Source organism: Nelusetta ayraudi, unplaced genomic scaffold (assembly GCF_046127955.1).
Source record: "Nelusetta ayraudi isolate G7.1 ecotype Tasmania unplaced genomic scaffold, CSIRO-AGI_Nayr_v1 ptg000097l, whole genome shotgun sequence".
NCBI classification, from domain to species: Eukaryota; Metazoa; Chordata; class Actinopteri; order Tetraodontiformes; family Monacanthidae; genus Nelusetta; species Nelusetta ayraudi.
The window spans coordinates 965263-980817 of NW_027466147.1; the positions used below are offsets into that span (position 1 = coordinate 965263).

General features: G+C 43.3%; 3 protein-coding genes across 4 annotated transcripts; all 3 read right to left on the reverse strand.

Annotated features, from left to right (window-relative positions):
* Positions 1-1804: 1804 nt before the first annotated feature.
* On the reverse strand, positions 1805-5051 carry ccna2 (cyclin A2). Its single transcript, XM_076048148.1, has 8 exons — positions 4451-5051; positions 3683-3917; positions 3468-3574; positions 3140-3363; positions 2855-3059; positions 2630-2743; positions 2393-2526; positions 1805-2306 (listed from the first exon to the last, which is right to left on the reverse strand). The coding sequence occupies exons 1-8, from the start codon at positions 4670-4672 to the stop codon at positions 2255-2257; spliced, it is 1293 nt and encodes a 430-aa protein (XP_075904263.1). The 5' UTR covers positions 4673-5051; the 3' UTR covers positions 1805-2254.
* A 515-nt stretch (positions 5052-5566) lies between these two features.
* Positions 5567-10772, reverse strand: bbs7 (Bardet-Biedl syndrome 7). Of its 2 annotated transcripts, none has more exons than XM_076048172.1 (19): positions 10279-10772; positions 10087-10152; positions 9947-10009; positions 9670-9845; positions 9374-9560; positions 9184-9256; positions 8983-9090; positions 8747-8877; positions 8533-8617; positions 8315-8417; positions 8037-8229; positions 7864-7938; positions 7712-7777; positions 7432-7571; positions 6814-6978; positions 6546-6655; positions 6343-6446; positions 6117-6240; positions 5567-6012 (listed from the first exon to the last, which is right to left on the reverse strand). In XM_076048172.1, the coding sequence occupies exons 1-19, from the start codon at positions 10312-10314 to the stop codon at positions 5879-5881; spliced, it is 2139 nt and encodes a 712-aa protein (XP_075904287.1). In that variant the 5' UTR covers positions 10315-10772; the 3' UTR covers positions 5567-5878. The 2 variants fall into 2 exon arrangements, with proteins under 2 accessions (XP_075904287.1, XP_075904285.1); XM_076048170.1 differs by having other exon boundaries at positions 7712-7780.
* A 775-nt stretch (positions 10773-11547) lies between these two features.
* tmem33 (transmembrane protein 33) lies at positions 11548-15412 on the reverse strand. Its single transcript, XM_076048147.1, has 8 exons — positions 15259-15412; positions 14271-14339; positions 14041-14135; positions 13726-13913; positions 13359-13426; positions 13050-13183; positions 12840-12923; positions 11548-12595 (listed from the first exon to the last, which is right to left on the reverse strand). The coding sequence occupies exons 2-8, from the start codon at positions 14316-14318 to the stop codon at positions 12466-12468; spliced, it is 747 nt and encodes a 248-aa protein (XP_075904262.1). The 5' UTR covers positions 14319-14339; positions 15259-15412; the 3' UTR covers positions 11548-12465.
* Positions 15413-15555: the final 143 nt, after the last annotated feature.

Consider the following 15555-nt stretch of genomic DNA (forward strand, 5'->3'; position numbering starts at 1 on the left):
GAGTAATGGCTATTGATTCCTGGCTCACTGATCGATAAAAGACCCCCGCCCAACGTCACCAGTGACTGGGGGAAAATTAAAGATAAACAAGGATTCAGAGTAAAAAGCCACCCAGATGTGAGATGTGTGTATCACCCAGTTGCAAACACCAGTAATGGAAGTGCATAAAGTGTGCAAGACTAAAGCATCCAGCTTTTTTTCCATCTGTGGCATGAGGAACTTACTGTATGTGGTTGCCCATCATTTGTCAGCATACTCTCAATACTCTTCCACCAGCAGACCTATAGAGTAAGAGGAGCGCAAACTGTCCAATTAAATGAATGCTTTGAAAGATCATGGCATCAGATGACTGAGCTGGACTGTATGGATTTATCTCAAAACAAACGTGGCCGCAGCCTCTTTAATCACTCGGGGGTGACGGACGGGAATCGCATCATGCAGCACTAAGGACACAACACCACTGAAAAGAGCAGATGCAGATAGAAACATTGAGCACACATTTTTTTTTTATTTAAGGAAAATTTAATTTCCAGATTTTTCTTTTTCACATGAATCTGCAAAAAGGCACATTCAAGAACTTCCACAAAGCTTCAGTCCCGGCAGTGTTTTTGGTAGTACCTCCTACACCCCTTCTCCCCCGCTACCACCACCACAACCTTCTGTCCGTTCGGCTTCCTCTTCAGAACACATGCTGAAACCTCGGCTCCAGGCAGGGCTGTCGGAAAGAGCGGGCAGGCTGCAGCATGGACTTGCCCACCGAGTTCCTCAGCTGCTTGAAGAGCATCCAAAGGAGCAGCAGCATGAGGGTGAGGAGTCCGAGCAGCATCCCGATATACAAAGACAAGTTCCAGCCCCAGCCCAAAGCCAGGGGCAGCGAGGTGGACGCCACCACGAACCTCTTGGGAGCAGGCATGGAGTTGAAGTTGAAGAAGCCTAGGGTCTTCTCAGGGGCTGCAGGTGGCATGCCCTTGCTCGAGGAACCATGGTCTAAACGCTTATCCGGCCGGCTTGGCTGCCATAGAATTCCCGTTTGCCGCCATGGTTTTTAATCCTCATGCCAGGCAAGTGTGAACCTGTTGAGAGCGCGAGCGAGGACTCTGAGCCGTCCATCCCCCACCGCAGCGAAGACCGACAAATGAGGAAAATCCTTCTGCAGCTGTGCCGCACGTCCCTGCTCCGGTCTGACTACACGCACACACAGCCGCGCAATTTATAAGGGGAAGGGGAGGGCGGGGGTGAGAGATGCCTTCACGATGCTGGAGAGAAAGCAAGTCACTGGCAATCTAGCCTGTTGTCTTATACAAAAATCAAAATTTGTGCAGAAATGTGCTGACTGGGTAAAAAAAAAAAAAAAAAAGAAAAAAAAAGTCCAATAACCAAGTGAGAAAAATTGGTTTTGAAGCAACTAAAAGACAGATTTCATCTCATCACTGTCCCTCATTCCATTGAGTTATAACTCAATTCTGAATGGGAGGACAGACCAAAATATTCTTCATCAAACCAACACCTCTCACCTGCTGACGACACCGACAATTCTTACTAAATGTGCATAGATAGGAGCTGAAATGTAAAAGACAAACCGTCTTGGTTTCTTTCAACTGCTCCATAGACAGATTTCACCACACACACGCTTTGAATTAATGATCAGGTCAAAGGTCATTCAACGCACTTCAACTGATGAAGCAGTTCAAATGCTTTGAACCATCTGCAAAGTGAAGATTCTGCACCCCCTAAACTAAACCCACGAATAAAACAAAAGGTCCTTTGCTGCCCCCTTGTGACAGATGTGACAAGCCATGAGGTCTTAGTTTAAATGAATTTTATTTACATAGCCATATTTTACAGTGCAGAAAAAGCCCTTGAAAGGCAGTGTGTCTAATGATACTATAGGAGACAGCTGACTGAATGACAGGACATTTTAATGTGTGGCCGGCCTAGTGGCCAAAAGCTGAACAGCCACTGCTTTGAACACAGTTCAGTGGAAGATTGAACACATTTACAGCCGATTTCTGGACACTGCAAGCCAGAGCCGAGAGTTTGTGGCAAACAATGTCGTCTGCGGTAAAGTCAGACTGTTAAAATTACTTGATCTGCCAACCGCTGGCATCTGGCGCGTGTATAAAAATACTTTAAAAAATTTAAAGGTTCAGCTCTACTCCAAGAAGAGCAGGCAGTGGTAAGCATCTTGGTACATAAAAATAAAAAATAAAAAAAAGACATTACAACTCTACAGGAACAAGGGGAGGAGGAGGAGTCAATTGAGTGACAGTCTAGCTGGCGCGTCAATGAGGGAAACTTCCCGATACCTGGAGAGGAGACACAATTGGGTTATTTCTCTATGACAGCAAACGAGCACAACCCGTGTACCAGTCACATTCGTCAGGCAACTCACTTCTTGTTCTTGTACTTCTCCCGAACAGACTGCTGGGCGTGCTGAGGGGCGTTGAGGTAAAGTTTGTGCAAGTCTTCGATGCACGGCATCAGTTCTTCCAGGCTGTAGCCCGAGAACTCGACGAGGGGCTTTGTCTGAGGAGGAGACCACGGTTACAATCCTCAGCATGCAAAGCCAACTTGAACGAGTCGAAGACCCTTCTCTGAAGCCAAACACTGATGAATAACGCCATCTTACCCATGAGCCGCCAGCCACTGTGTTGTTAGCGAGAGTAAAGGCAGCAGCAGCCATCAGGGAGGGAAGATACTTCAAGAACGGGTCGCAGTCCACCAGACTGAGCTCTGCAACGTACTGTACGGGGGGGGGGGGGGGGGGGTATTCAGAACAACAGAGGGTCAATACAAAGATTTCTCAATGCAGTCATGCAATACATTTTTCACTGTACAAGTCTACGCAGCTCACCATTGCCAGGTTTTCCACTTGCTTGCTCACAGGCTGGTGCAGGAAGTACTGGGTGAGAAACTGGTTAATGGTGGGCGCCGCCAGACCAAAGGAGAGCACCTTCAGCACCAGGTGCTCCATTCTCAACACTTGCTTCTTGGTGTAGGTGTCGTCTGTGATGTAGACAAACTCTGCCACCTCCGGGGGGTAGATCTCCTCAAATTTCCTGCATTGAACAAGTGACTGTTAGCTCCCTCCACACAGACTGCAATAAAAGCAAGTAGGGAGTTTTTAAATTGGACGTACGAAGCCAGCAGCATGGCAGCGGTCCCGACGAGCTGAAGCTTCCCCCGCAGGACCGACATGGAGGACAGGAAGCGGTCAATGTAGTTCACGGCCAGGTAAAGCGTCTCATTCTGGAGCTTGTATTCCTCCCCAACCTCGACCAGCCAGTCGACCAGGATGGCCCGCATGCTGTGGGTGATGTCTGGCTGCTTCTTCATGTAGGTGGCTTTTGGCCTGGTTTTCACCTTGAGTGGGGGAAAAAGAAGCAGGGGAGCATTAGACCTCCGCGACTGATTTTTTTTGTTAATGAATTCGCAAGTGGTTTGTGCGTAGCTGTTGAATCCCTCACCTCCAACTCCCTCAGGTATTCATGGATCTCCGTCGCATATTCAGGGACCTCATTAACATCAACTGGCTTCTCCTCCCCCTCGACCACAGACATGTCCATTGGGGATTCTGAGCAGCAAAGGTTTAGTTTAGCATTCAATTCAAGCAAGAAACCGAAACCTACTGTCGATAAACAAATTGATTCCCTGCGAACAATTTAAAAGCTGCCTGGCTCACCAAAGCTGACGTCCATGGCAGTGGGTATTTCGAGGGTGGCCAGCGGCTGCCGAAGTTGTGCAACGGCATTAACGATTGGTAGTGGAGACTCAACAGGTTCGGCTTTGACCGCGTCGGCCATTGCCAGTGGTTTCTTGGCGACATCAGGATCATCCGTGTGGATTTGGAAAGGTTTGTTGCTGGGCTTCTCATAGCAGGTCCTCCCAAAATCTTCATTTTTACAGGAAAGGGACTCCTAGGGAACAAAAATGAAACTTTAGTCTTGATCAACTGAAGCAATTTCATTAAAAGTAAAAAAATAAAAAATAAAAAAATTGAATTATGTAGTAGTAATAAGACTGTGTAGGTTCAAGTTAAATTCTATGTTTGAGAACATTTCAAGGACAAAGAGGTTAAATCGGATTTCGGAGAACTTGAAAAATGTTTGCACGTAGAAAAAAAATAAGTATATATTGTTTGGGACAAGTTATAGATTGCATTGCCAGCAGCTCATCAGGAATAACTGGTGTTGATACTGTAGAAAAATGGCGGACAGTTGGTAACTGCCGCAGCTTTAGCCACGATTAAAGCGGTTAATGCTCCGGTTTTACGATGAAAAACGAGGTGAAATGTTCATTCGCACTCGCTCACCCACGGACTACGGTTGTGGCGTTAGACAACTTAAACACCCAAAACGGGGTTGCCTCCAAAACGGACAATAGCGACATGTCCTGACAACAGTCGCCTCAAGTTGAGTGAGCGGGGCTAGCAAGCGTTAGCCAAACCAACCTGCTTGGTGGCGCGCTGGTTCTGGGTTTGGACCCGCTGGTTGTTGTGCAGGACCCCGAGGACGGTTCTGCTGGCCGCTTGCTTCAGTGGTTGGTTCTCCTGGTTCTCCTGGTTCGACACATCCCGGCCTTTGAGGGGGGCCCTCAGTCTGGTCAACATGTTCTCCTGGTTGTGTTGCTGATCGCTAGCCGCGCTTGCTTGAGCTCGGTTAGCTGTCGACATGTTTCCCTCCTTCCGATGAGATTTTCAAACGTTTTCTCCGGATAGTCAGGCGTGGGGAAAAACGAACCGAGTTTCTCGAAACCGTTCTTAGAGACCTCACGGCGGAATTTGGTCAGCTGCTCCCTTCCCAACGTCGAGAACCGTTGAGAGAAATTTGCTCAAAAATAATAATAATAAAAAAAACTAAGCAGCGGAAACGGCAATGACACTCGGGATTGCAGCGCTAAAAAATACAAACAAACAAACACAACAAAAAGGAAAAAAACAAAATCACAGTTTGGCGGTGCACAATACCTTGGCTAGCCTAAAAGTTTAAACTGTCGTTGCAAATTCACTACTGACCTGCGCCGCCAGCGACAGTCCTTTACCGCAGAGCGTGCAGTAGAGCCGCTTTCTCCCAGTTCAAGTAGCCCGCGAGGATTAAAAGGACCAATCAACTAGAGGACTCCTCTGACGTCAGCAGAAGAACGGTGGCCGACGAAGTACAATTGTCACCTGATTACAAATTTAAAACAGCTTTGGCACGTTTAGGCGCATTATCTTTCAAACGGTAATAAAGCCGTATTGTTGGAACACTGCTGTGACTTAAATAGCCATAAAGTAAATACAGACGTTGTTCTAATATGAAAACAGGTAAAAAAAGAAAAATAATAATGGTCCTTCATGTTGTTTTCAAGATGAGTTTTGATGCAACTTGCATTTCCACAGTGACCAGCTGGCTTTATTGCCTCTTTAGATCATCGTTTTGTGTTCTCTGACTGGGATTCAAAACATTCCATGTAAATGTGTCAATCACTTGCACATATGCCGAATGTGATACTTAAGTTCTTCATTTCCTTTTATTGCATTGCAAGCGTATTTGTGTAATGTGCTCCCAACCCTTTTTTCAAAAAAAAAGTTCTATATGCATCATCGGCAATATAAGTCAAATCCACAAGTTTTATTGTATTTTTTGTATGTTTTCTCATAATATATATTTATTATTATAATAAAAAAGTAAGCAATAACACAACTGTGATAACACTATTGTTGTTTTAATGTTCAAAAATGCTACAAAAATATGAAGTATTTAAATATTACACACACAGTAAAGAGCAACAGTGCCTAAATGACATTACAACACCATGACTGGCACAGCTATACACAATCTGTAAGTTCATGTCTGTTAAAAAAAAAAGAAGAAAAAAGTATACTTTCTATAAGTCATCAAACCTCACTAAAAAAGTTCAACAGAGAATTTAAGTCATAATTATCGAGGATCTCCAGCAGCGAGGACACCTTGGTTTTCACATTCTGTCCTTTAAACTTGAATTTGTCGATGTAAAGGTCTGTAATCATTCCTTAAAAAGAGAGAAAAGTACACGTGTTAAAAAACAATTGTTAAAAGCACAAATCTGAGAACTTTTTGTATTTCTGTCTCTAGACTGATCCCTCTGTGTGGTACCATAAAGCCTCTCAAGATGTGCCGGTTGTTTCTTATACTCTTCGAGGAGATTCGCCGATTCATCCAAGATGCTGCGATACTCTGGGATGAGAAAGTCAGCGTTTCCCTCGTGAACCTGCAGCTCCTACCAATCAGAGGGGAGAAAACAGGAGGCGCCACAAGTTCAACATAGACGCACTGCCTCTGTACTTCAGTGACGGAGAAAAGAGCTGGAGGTGGGTCTTACTTTTAAAGCATCGATCAGTTGTACTTTTCTCGCCAGCAACAACTGGTACTCCAGCTTTGGATGGATCATGTTCAGTGTGTGGCTCACAGAGTCGTCATTGATATCTGTATGGTTTCAGTGACAGATAAATCATCAGGATTTTAATTAATAACACTTTGCTTGAAGCGGTGAGCATTAATACTGATAATGTTGAATATTAATACCGTAAGAAATGTTGAGATTGATTTTCTTCTTGGTTGCTTCTTTAGAGAGGACGTCACTCAGAATTGAAATAGTGGAGATGTTGTCAGACCTGAAGTGGCCTTCACCTTTGCTAGAATTGCAGTTTTGCAAGAGAGGGAAAAAGAAGAAAGATGGATTTAAAGAACTCAATCTTGTCAAATAACATGAATGCATTCACACAGGAACAACCAATACGAGGAACAATTGGGCAAACTTCTTTTTGCCAGACAAACAGTTATAAAGTATTACCAGTAAGTGGCTTCCAGTTGTGTCCCAAGAAAAGTGTTACGGAAATAGAAAGTGATGCTCTCCCCTGCAGGCGTTTTGTCAGGGACCTCTGGCAAACAGAAAACCACCCAGGAGTGGATCTCAGCAAAACTGAACTGTCCCACCAGACTGAGTCTGTTCATTGGCCTGTGTGATGGACAGAGACAGGAGCAGGAGAAATATGAGTGGAAGGAGAGCTGGAGAGGAAACTTTGCTGACTTTGAAGCGAGGAGACCACCGTCTATAAAATAAAAGCCTTTAAGAAATAAGAAAGAAAAGAAAAGTTTGTTTTATAAGTGATGTTTATGAAATATAATTCAACTGAAATTCACAATGCATCCACTGGCCTACATAGAATTCCTATTTGGCCTCTAAATAAAGCCAGAATTCATCACTTCAAAGGAAAGAAAATGATTCATCTGCCTTCCCATTTTCTGAAAGCAACCTAGGAATAGAAAAAAAAAAGGCCGCTTGACAAGGTGGCTTACTTACTAATCTAAAATCAAAATAAAACTTCTTAATATCTGTTCTGTTTTAAAAAATAAAATAAAAGCCAGTTTGCTTCGTTAATCTCAAAGTATCTCTCTGAAGAAGTCTGACCTGTCCTGGTCGATGCTGTGAGTTCGCTGGTGCAGGGACAGGGGTTTGATTTGGTACTGGCGAACCTGGCACGTCTTGGGCTGAAGTCTGGGTGTGATGTAAGCTTGCAGGGTACCATATTGTCCTTCTATGGATCTCACCTGGAACATGATGCAATATGGATGAATGGCACACCGCTGTTTTATTATTTACAAAGAATGATGAAACATCAGCGTCTGAGAGATTCCGCTTCTATAATTCATCAGGACTGGCCCTCGCAGAGTTCAAATGCATGTGTTACCTTGAGCTCAAGTCTGGTTGTGTTAGTCTGACATCTGTATGTGGCCAAGAGGAAGTTCCCATTGGGCTGCTGAAAAGAAACACATGAGAGCCACGTCTCAGTGGAACAGGAACAAGTTTTTTTTGAGTTTGTTGGTGAGGCAGCTTGCTCACCTCAGCATCACATTCGCTGAAGCTGACAACAGCTGAGTTCTTATCCACATCCAGCAGGTCTATTGGGACGTCACTCTGTGGAAGACATTGTGTACCGTGCTTTTTGTTTGAGCGTTTTTTATGCGGTTTCAGAGAGTGTGTGGGAGCAGGTTTGATTAAACAAGGGGACAAACCTGGAGTAGCAGGTTGTCGATGGCAGTCTGCACCTCCAGAGTGAGGCTGTAGCTGGCGTCGTCCTGGCAGAGGGTGAACTTGTCATTGATGCTGAACACAGGGACAGCGGAGACAGCTGTGCTGGACTGGGACGACTGCTGGTACTGCTCGCGGCCCTGCAGGACTTTGACCTGCAGCTCCTCCAGCTCCGCCCTGGACAGGGAGGATAAGAGGAGCTGCAGATTGACTGTGTTCCGATATGAAACCGCTGCATAGACAGAAATCACAAAGTTGCTACCTTAATGCTTCCACTTTCAGCTGGGTCTCCTTGCTCATTTTAACCTCATCTCCTGGACCAGCCTCAGCCTTCTGGGGCTCAGTGGTCAAACCAGTCACCCATCCTGAAAGAGCAAATATACAATCAGATGATATAATACTGGTGTATTGCCTTTCTGTTAACCAGGCATCTAACAGTGCACTAGTCACTGGAGCTCACTGAGCCCGCTACTGTCTGACCTGTGTACGTGGCAGTCAAAACCTCTTCATAAGACTCCTTGCCCACACAGCCGCCCTGGATGGAAGTTACACTTTCTGACAACACCTCAAATGGAGAGAGACATAGAACTATGGTTACTTTAACATTCAAATAAATCAAACAATGTGGAAAGACACAAGCGTCTGTGCAGGTCCTTCCTGAAATTCTGCAAAAAAAAACAACTCAGAAACTTACATGGTCAAATCGTAACATTGGCTCATTGCTGCTGTCCAAACTGTAGACTTCAACTGTTCCATCGTCCCTCCCCACCAGGATGTCATTCACTCCGTCTCCAATTATGTCATAAATGTCAATGCAAAGAATTCCTGATGTTTGACAGGTTGCGACATACTTGTTAGCCAAAACGAGCTCATTCAATGCTGCAATCTTTACACAAAAAAATAGCAAAACTAAAGAACAATTGAAGATACCTCCTTTCTTTTTCTCATTACTGGTTTCCCATTTTGCTGTTGCTGAACTCTCACCAATCTGGACCAATCCTATTTTGCCATCTGTGGTTCCATAGAGAATTTCTTCTCCTGCAGAGAAACAATCTCTCTTGTGTTGGAAAAGGTGCTTTTATTTCTTAATTTTTGAAATTGGAGAAGTAAGACACGGCACAGTTTACTTGCCTCCATCTTTATTGTAGAGCTCCAGGACGGATGGAGGTCCTGGGACTTCGACATCATAAGCAAGATCAGATCCCTAGAGAGTTCAAAGAAATCTGCCACTAAATAACCTTGTGTGATAAACGTCAACACATTACAAAGGAACAACTTTATGCATTATGAAAATGGTGTTTCTATAATGCTGTGTTGTTACCTGCAGGACTCTGAGAACTCGATCTTGGCATGCAAGAACTGGCACGGGCCGAGTGAGGTTTTCTGACGATAAACATGTAATGTCATTGATTTTATCTCCAGACAGGAAGTAGTCTTGGTCCTTGCAGTCACAATAGTGGTTGTAGATGTAAGTTGCACAAACGAAAAGGTCGGCGCCTGCCACGTGCCTAAAAAAAAAAAAAAGAATGTGGGGGAATATATGCGAGTTAAAAAGTGACACGATTCCTAGCCAAGCAGTTTATACCAAAAAAAGGAGATGGGGAAAGTAGCTCCTACATGGCGTTAATGCTCTCAGTGAGATTAGCATCAAATGTGAGGAACTGTTTGCCCTTCTTTGTGAATCCGCGGACCTGAGAGCCAGAACACACAAATATTTTCTCCTGTGGCGTTCCCACGGCTCCTCCGAGGTCCATTCGGGATATCTTTGGCCCAGGCAGTGTTTTAAAAACGGGCTGTTGAAGACACGTACATTTTATTTTTGCTTCTGGACAGGAAGACACCAGTGATTTGAGATACGTGGGGTAGATTAATCCTGACAAATCTTGTCACTCACCACTGCTTCCCCTTTCTTCATCCCAAAGCAGGTCAATATGCCATCATGATCAGCAATGGCAACCTGAAATGAGGAGAAAATCACTTTCATTATCACGATGAACATATCAGTCAGCTGAATGCTTAATGAATAGGTGATACCTTCTGTGTTGCCTTTTTCCCCAAGGCTGGAAGGAGCCTCATTGTTTTCTGGGAGGTCACACCAACCTGTTCATCACAGCACGAACTAATCAGTCACAACACTACTTAAAGGGAGGGACTGGGGCACTTAACAAATACTTCAAATCTGTGAAAAACCCGTCACCAAAAGTATCTATTCATTCAGCGTGTTACCTGGATGTAATCAACTCGGTTTAAGTGGAGCTCCATCTTCTTTAATCACTCACGGGGACGGTCGAGAGAGAGAAAGGAAAACAATCTTATTGACGAAGCACACCCTCACGAATCATTCACTTGTAGATCAACATCGGAAGACGCCGACGACAACGACTCCCGGGTAAGATGTCCATCGATAAGAAGCGACGGTAAGGGTTTTAAAGAGTCGGGGATTAACTATCAACAGCAGGGAGATTATTAGCTCCGATTGCTAACGGTGGCTAGCAGGCTAATCGGCTAACATGAGCTTTTTGCACGCAACGCGCGCATTTTCTCCACTTCGGGCAGGTGACGAATCGATTTGTAAAACCGATTTACCAAGACACTCGTGGTGTGAGGTGAGATACAAAGCCACGACTATTGTTAAACATGAAAACATTTCGCGTTCACGTCCAGCGACAACACAGAGGAGCGGATGAACGCGTTGCTATTGGCAACCGCGCAGCCGCAAAGGACAGTTGGACGCAGTTGAAACCTGCTGAAAATTGTTCAACATAGTTCAACATATTTTTATTCAGTCCTTTCATGCAAAATGAACCGATTATATCTATGTGTATATATATATATGATATATATATATATATATATATATATATATATATATATATATATATATATATATACACACATATATATATATATATATACACACATATATATATATATATATATATATATATATATATATATATATATATATATATATATATATATATATATATATATATATATATAATGTGTATATATATATATATATATATATATATATATATATATATATATATATATAATGTGTATATATATATATATATATATATATATATATATATATATATATATATATATATAATGTGTATATATCCTCTCACCAACAACCAACTTCATGTTTACTTTCAATACATCTCAGAATGTATTCTTTTATCTTCCTCAAGGAGGAAGCCACTGCTGTCACCACTGCTTTAAACACCTTTTACTCTTGCTGCTCCACCTGTCGTAACCTGCTTGTGCACTTCTCTACCCTCTCGCCATTGGTCTGGATGGTTGACCCCTGGCACTAGAATGCTCCGCCTTCCCAAGGACTACCTCTACCTCGCTATAGGCTTTCCTCCACCTGCTCTCATTATAGATGACATTGTCATCTGCATTTTGAAACTGCATATTTGTTTTAAGACACATTTAGAACAAAATGCTCCATCAGCAATGCAAACATGCATTTTCAACAAAATCTTCCTGTTAATGTTTTATTGATTTAATTCAGGATTATTTCATTCCTGTCATAGAAATCTTGTAGGCAAAAACAACGTGGTACCACAATGGCAAAACAAGTGCAACACGACAGTAATGATGCAAATTCAAAACAGTTTTTGAAGTGAGAGACAAGGTCTGCAAGCAGGCATTCAGGGGCTGGACATGCATTTTGCAGCTCATCTCAAGAAAAACCAGCAGCAACATTTACATAAAATACAGCGTGTCTTGTTTCTCAATTCAACACCCATTTTGTTAACATATAATATATTGTGTGTGTGTTTTTTTTTTTTTAAAGACTGATGATGGCATTTCTAGAACATGTTTTTTAGGCATTCATAACTCATTGTTAGATGCATGTAAAAAAAACAACAAACAGAATAAGGTAGAAATTGCAAACAATAAGATGATTTTAAAAAGAACATTTTAACTATGAATAACCATTTTCACTTAAGTTACGTAAGCAAGAATCATGTTAACTCTTTATCACAGAATAAGAAATTTTCATGAATAAATAAGGTCAGCAGAGGATAAACTAATGACAGCTGAGGGATAAATAAGACAGCTGACGTCTACTGTATCCATTCAGTGGGCCGACCAGAGTGAGACGCATCCACTTCTTCAATGAGGTCACGTTAAAATGAAGGGAGGAGAAAAGGGTCACCACGGGACTCCTGTGCATTTCAAGCTCGTCTCGAGTCGTCCTCGGATACACAGAGAAGCCGGAGTGCAGACTGCACAGCTGACATTCAAAAATGCGTCCTTCTGTTGATGGAAATGTCTGTCTTATCTCCATCAAAGATGAAGTCACATCCTACATGGTGTGGGGAGGAAAAAACAAACAAAAAAAAAAAACGGAAACAAAACAATGAAAAGAGCAAGAACTTTCTTAGGGCTCGATCAGACGCCGGTGGGAGCGAGGCGGCTGATGAAGGCGATGCTGCTGAGGCACATCCTCCTGAAGAAGATGGGGCAGGCAGGCTTCATGATGAAGTGCTCCAGGAGAATTCGCAGCTCCGTGAACAAGGTGCTGTGCAGAAACAGAATGATTAATCCTAAACTGCTGTGACCATTAGTTTTCTCTTCTAAATAATGAAATGAACAAAACCATAGAAAGCATTTAAAACCAAACTGTGAATATTTACAGGGAGAAAAAGAGCAAAATCTTTCAGTCTTCATATGTCTTCCTTTGTAATTTAGCACAATTTTGATGTGTAATACTAATTACTAATGGAAAGATTTTTGCTACAGTACCGTCATGTTAAACAACTCACCGGCAGTAAGGGTTTCTTCTGGATGTGTACCGGAGAGTGAGGAATCTGTAGTAAATGAAAGGCAGCAACAAGCTCCCCTGGCCACTGTCAAAGAAAATAAAGAAATAAAATAAAGAAAAATAATCGCAACATTGCAACAATGTTCATCATTACTCTGGACAATGCAGAAAAAAGGATCCGATTTGAGGTGTAGTTAAAAACGTTTCCGACCTGAACAACATAAAAGCCGTTGCTGGCATCAAAAAGATCTCATTGCAGGCGATGAACTTCAGGATGTTCTGCTGATTGGCCGTAAGTTTGTCCAGGAGGTTTCTGATAAACATCAAGCTGTTGGGTCCCACAGACTAAGAAGAAATCCAAAGGTCAAACACTGACAATAAAAAGCAGTCGGAGGATGAAATGGGTACACAGAATGGAATTTTACCCACAGGAGAAACAATTAATAACTGCTCAATTTAAATCTAAAATGTCGGGGGAGTAGCGGAGTAGCTACATACTGAAACCCCATCTGCTACTTACATCCAGGACTTTCTTTGTGTAGGTAGTTGCATGGAGCAAGGAGAAAAGGAAGACGGGAAAAATGCTCACTGGACACGAACATTAAGGATGAAAATCCCAACAGAGAGAACTTTCGAAACAACCTGGGGCACAGCTGCTTTGGATTCAAACGCTTACAATCATGGGATTTAGTCATGCCAAAGTATTTAAGGTAAGTGTGAGGTCCATGTGATGCTAATAAGGTTTAGTAAAAAATTTGCCAAGAACAGGGAAAGCACGGAAAACCTACATAAAGTTTCCAAAACACGTTCTTCAAAGCTTTCAAGCTACAGACGGTCACTGCTGCACTTATCGCGAAACTCTTTGCTGTTTGACGGTGAAAGGATACTGGTGATGGGATAGGAGTTGACCAGGATGAGTGAGTACAGCAGATAGTGGCAGCTGTCCTCTTGAAGAGCCTGGGCCAGGAAAGCTCTGCTCAGCTGAAAGTGTGGCAGCCTTTGGTGCAACCGAAGAGCACTGGTGAGGGCGTTGGCTAACAAGGCTCGCTGGTAAAAGTTGGCTGCTGCGTGGGGTCTGCAAAACAAGAAACACCAGGAATCACACCGATGAGATGACAATAGGCGAGCGCGTTGGCATTGCACGTTGGCATTGCACGTTGGCATTGCACGTTGGCATTGCCCTTGTTCCAGCGATAACTTACCCCAAAATAGGGAGAATAAACATTATGGAGCAGTAGACAGTGAAGAGACGTGACAGCCACATTGCGGTTTCCAGTTTGTTGCTCATTAAGAATTGCTGTGCACAATGAAAAAAAGGATATACATGAACATATTTCAGAACATTTAAAAATAATACTTGAAAATAGGAGAGAATGGAAGCAAGTCAATGAAAGTACAGATGACTGTGAGTGAGAATGTTACAGCAACTTACAGCAGGTCCTAGCTGGCGAGGTGGACTTTGTTGGTCTGTATCAGCCATCTTTGGCAGTGTGGTGTTGCTCTGGTGGGTTAAAATTTAAACACTTTGAGACAGCATTGCCACAGTGTTTGAGCTATCAAAAAGGGGGGGCGGGGGGGGGGGGGTGATTCACTTCAGACTTTTCGTCAACTGTAATACAGCAAACCTATTATGACTATATATCTTTCCCACCAAAGAAAACCTCGTTAAACGGCAACAACAATGCAAACAACCCCCCGGGGAAAGCCAGTGCTGTTAGCACTGTCAACGACGTTAGCGACACTACTAGCCTTGCCGGTGTTGTGTCCCAACTGGTTAGCGGAGTTTCAGGTTACACATCTACCACAGCGAATATGCTTCTGTATATTCTCTGTATAATGAGCGCTACGTACTAATAACATGTATTTTATTTATTTATTTTAAAAGAAAGAAAAGAAAATATGCGTCCAACAAAAAACAAAAATCCTAGAATTGGTGTCGAATCTGCTGACGGCGGCGCAGCACATCTGTAGCTGTTCCAACAAGGAAACCAGATAAATCGGAAACCAGCAGGGACACAACACCGGTCGTCGCTGATTTCACTAGCGTAACACCGGGAGACTGAATAAAGCCAAGACGTAAACGTGTCAGACACACGGACGACGTGTTTTGGTCTTGGCAGAAGCGAAACCGGCGAATTTTAAGACTCTGGATCGATGATCGTCGCAGTCCTGTTAATGCTAGCAGAAGCCCTGCTAATGTTAGCAGCAGGTGGCTCTAGAATATTCTGTTACCATCGTTACTAGCATGTGCTCTGTAGCCTCGCTACCACGGCTAGCTCCCTTGTTACAAGCTAGCTCGCGAACTGACGCTCCACAGCCTAATGTACGGGCAAACTGTGCACTTCCAAAAAATGAAACATTTACGGCATTATCTAACATTGTAATTCAACTGAAAAACGGGGACAGCGAATAAAGCTTACCGCTGTTTTAACGTCGAACGGTGGCGCGGCGGCAAAATATCAAAATGTAAAGGATGCGAGTCACCCCTGAAGTAAATGATCAGCTGACCAGCGGAAGAAGGGTTCTTCTTCGAAGGATGGACAAGGCCATTCTATAGAACAGCCAATCAATGGCTGAGGTAGGCGGGATGAGACCTCGCTTTCCTACAGAAAAAAGAAATCGCCAGTTGCTTTGAGCAAACGCTCGCGATATTTCAGTGTAACACTTCCGGGACGCTTAAACTGCAACAGTTCCCTCCAGTGGTGAATGTATGTGAT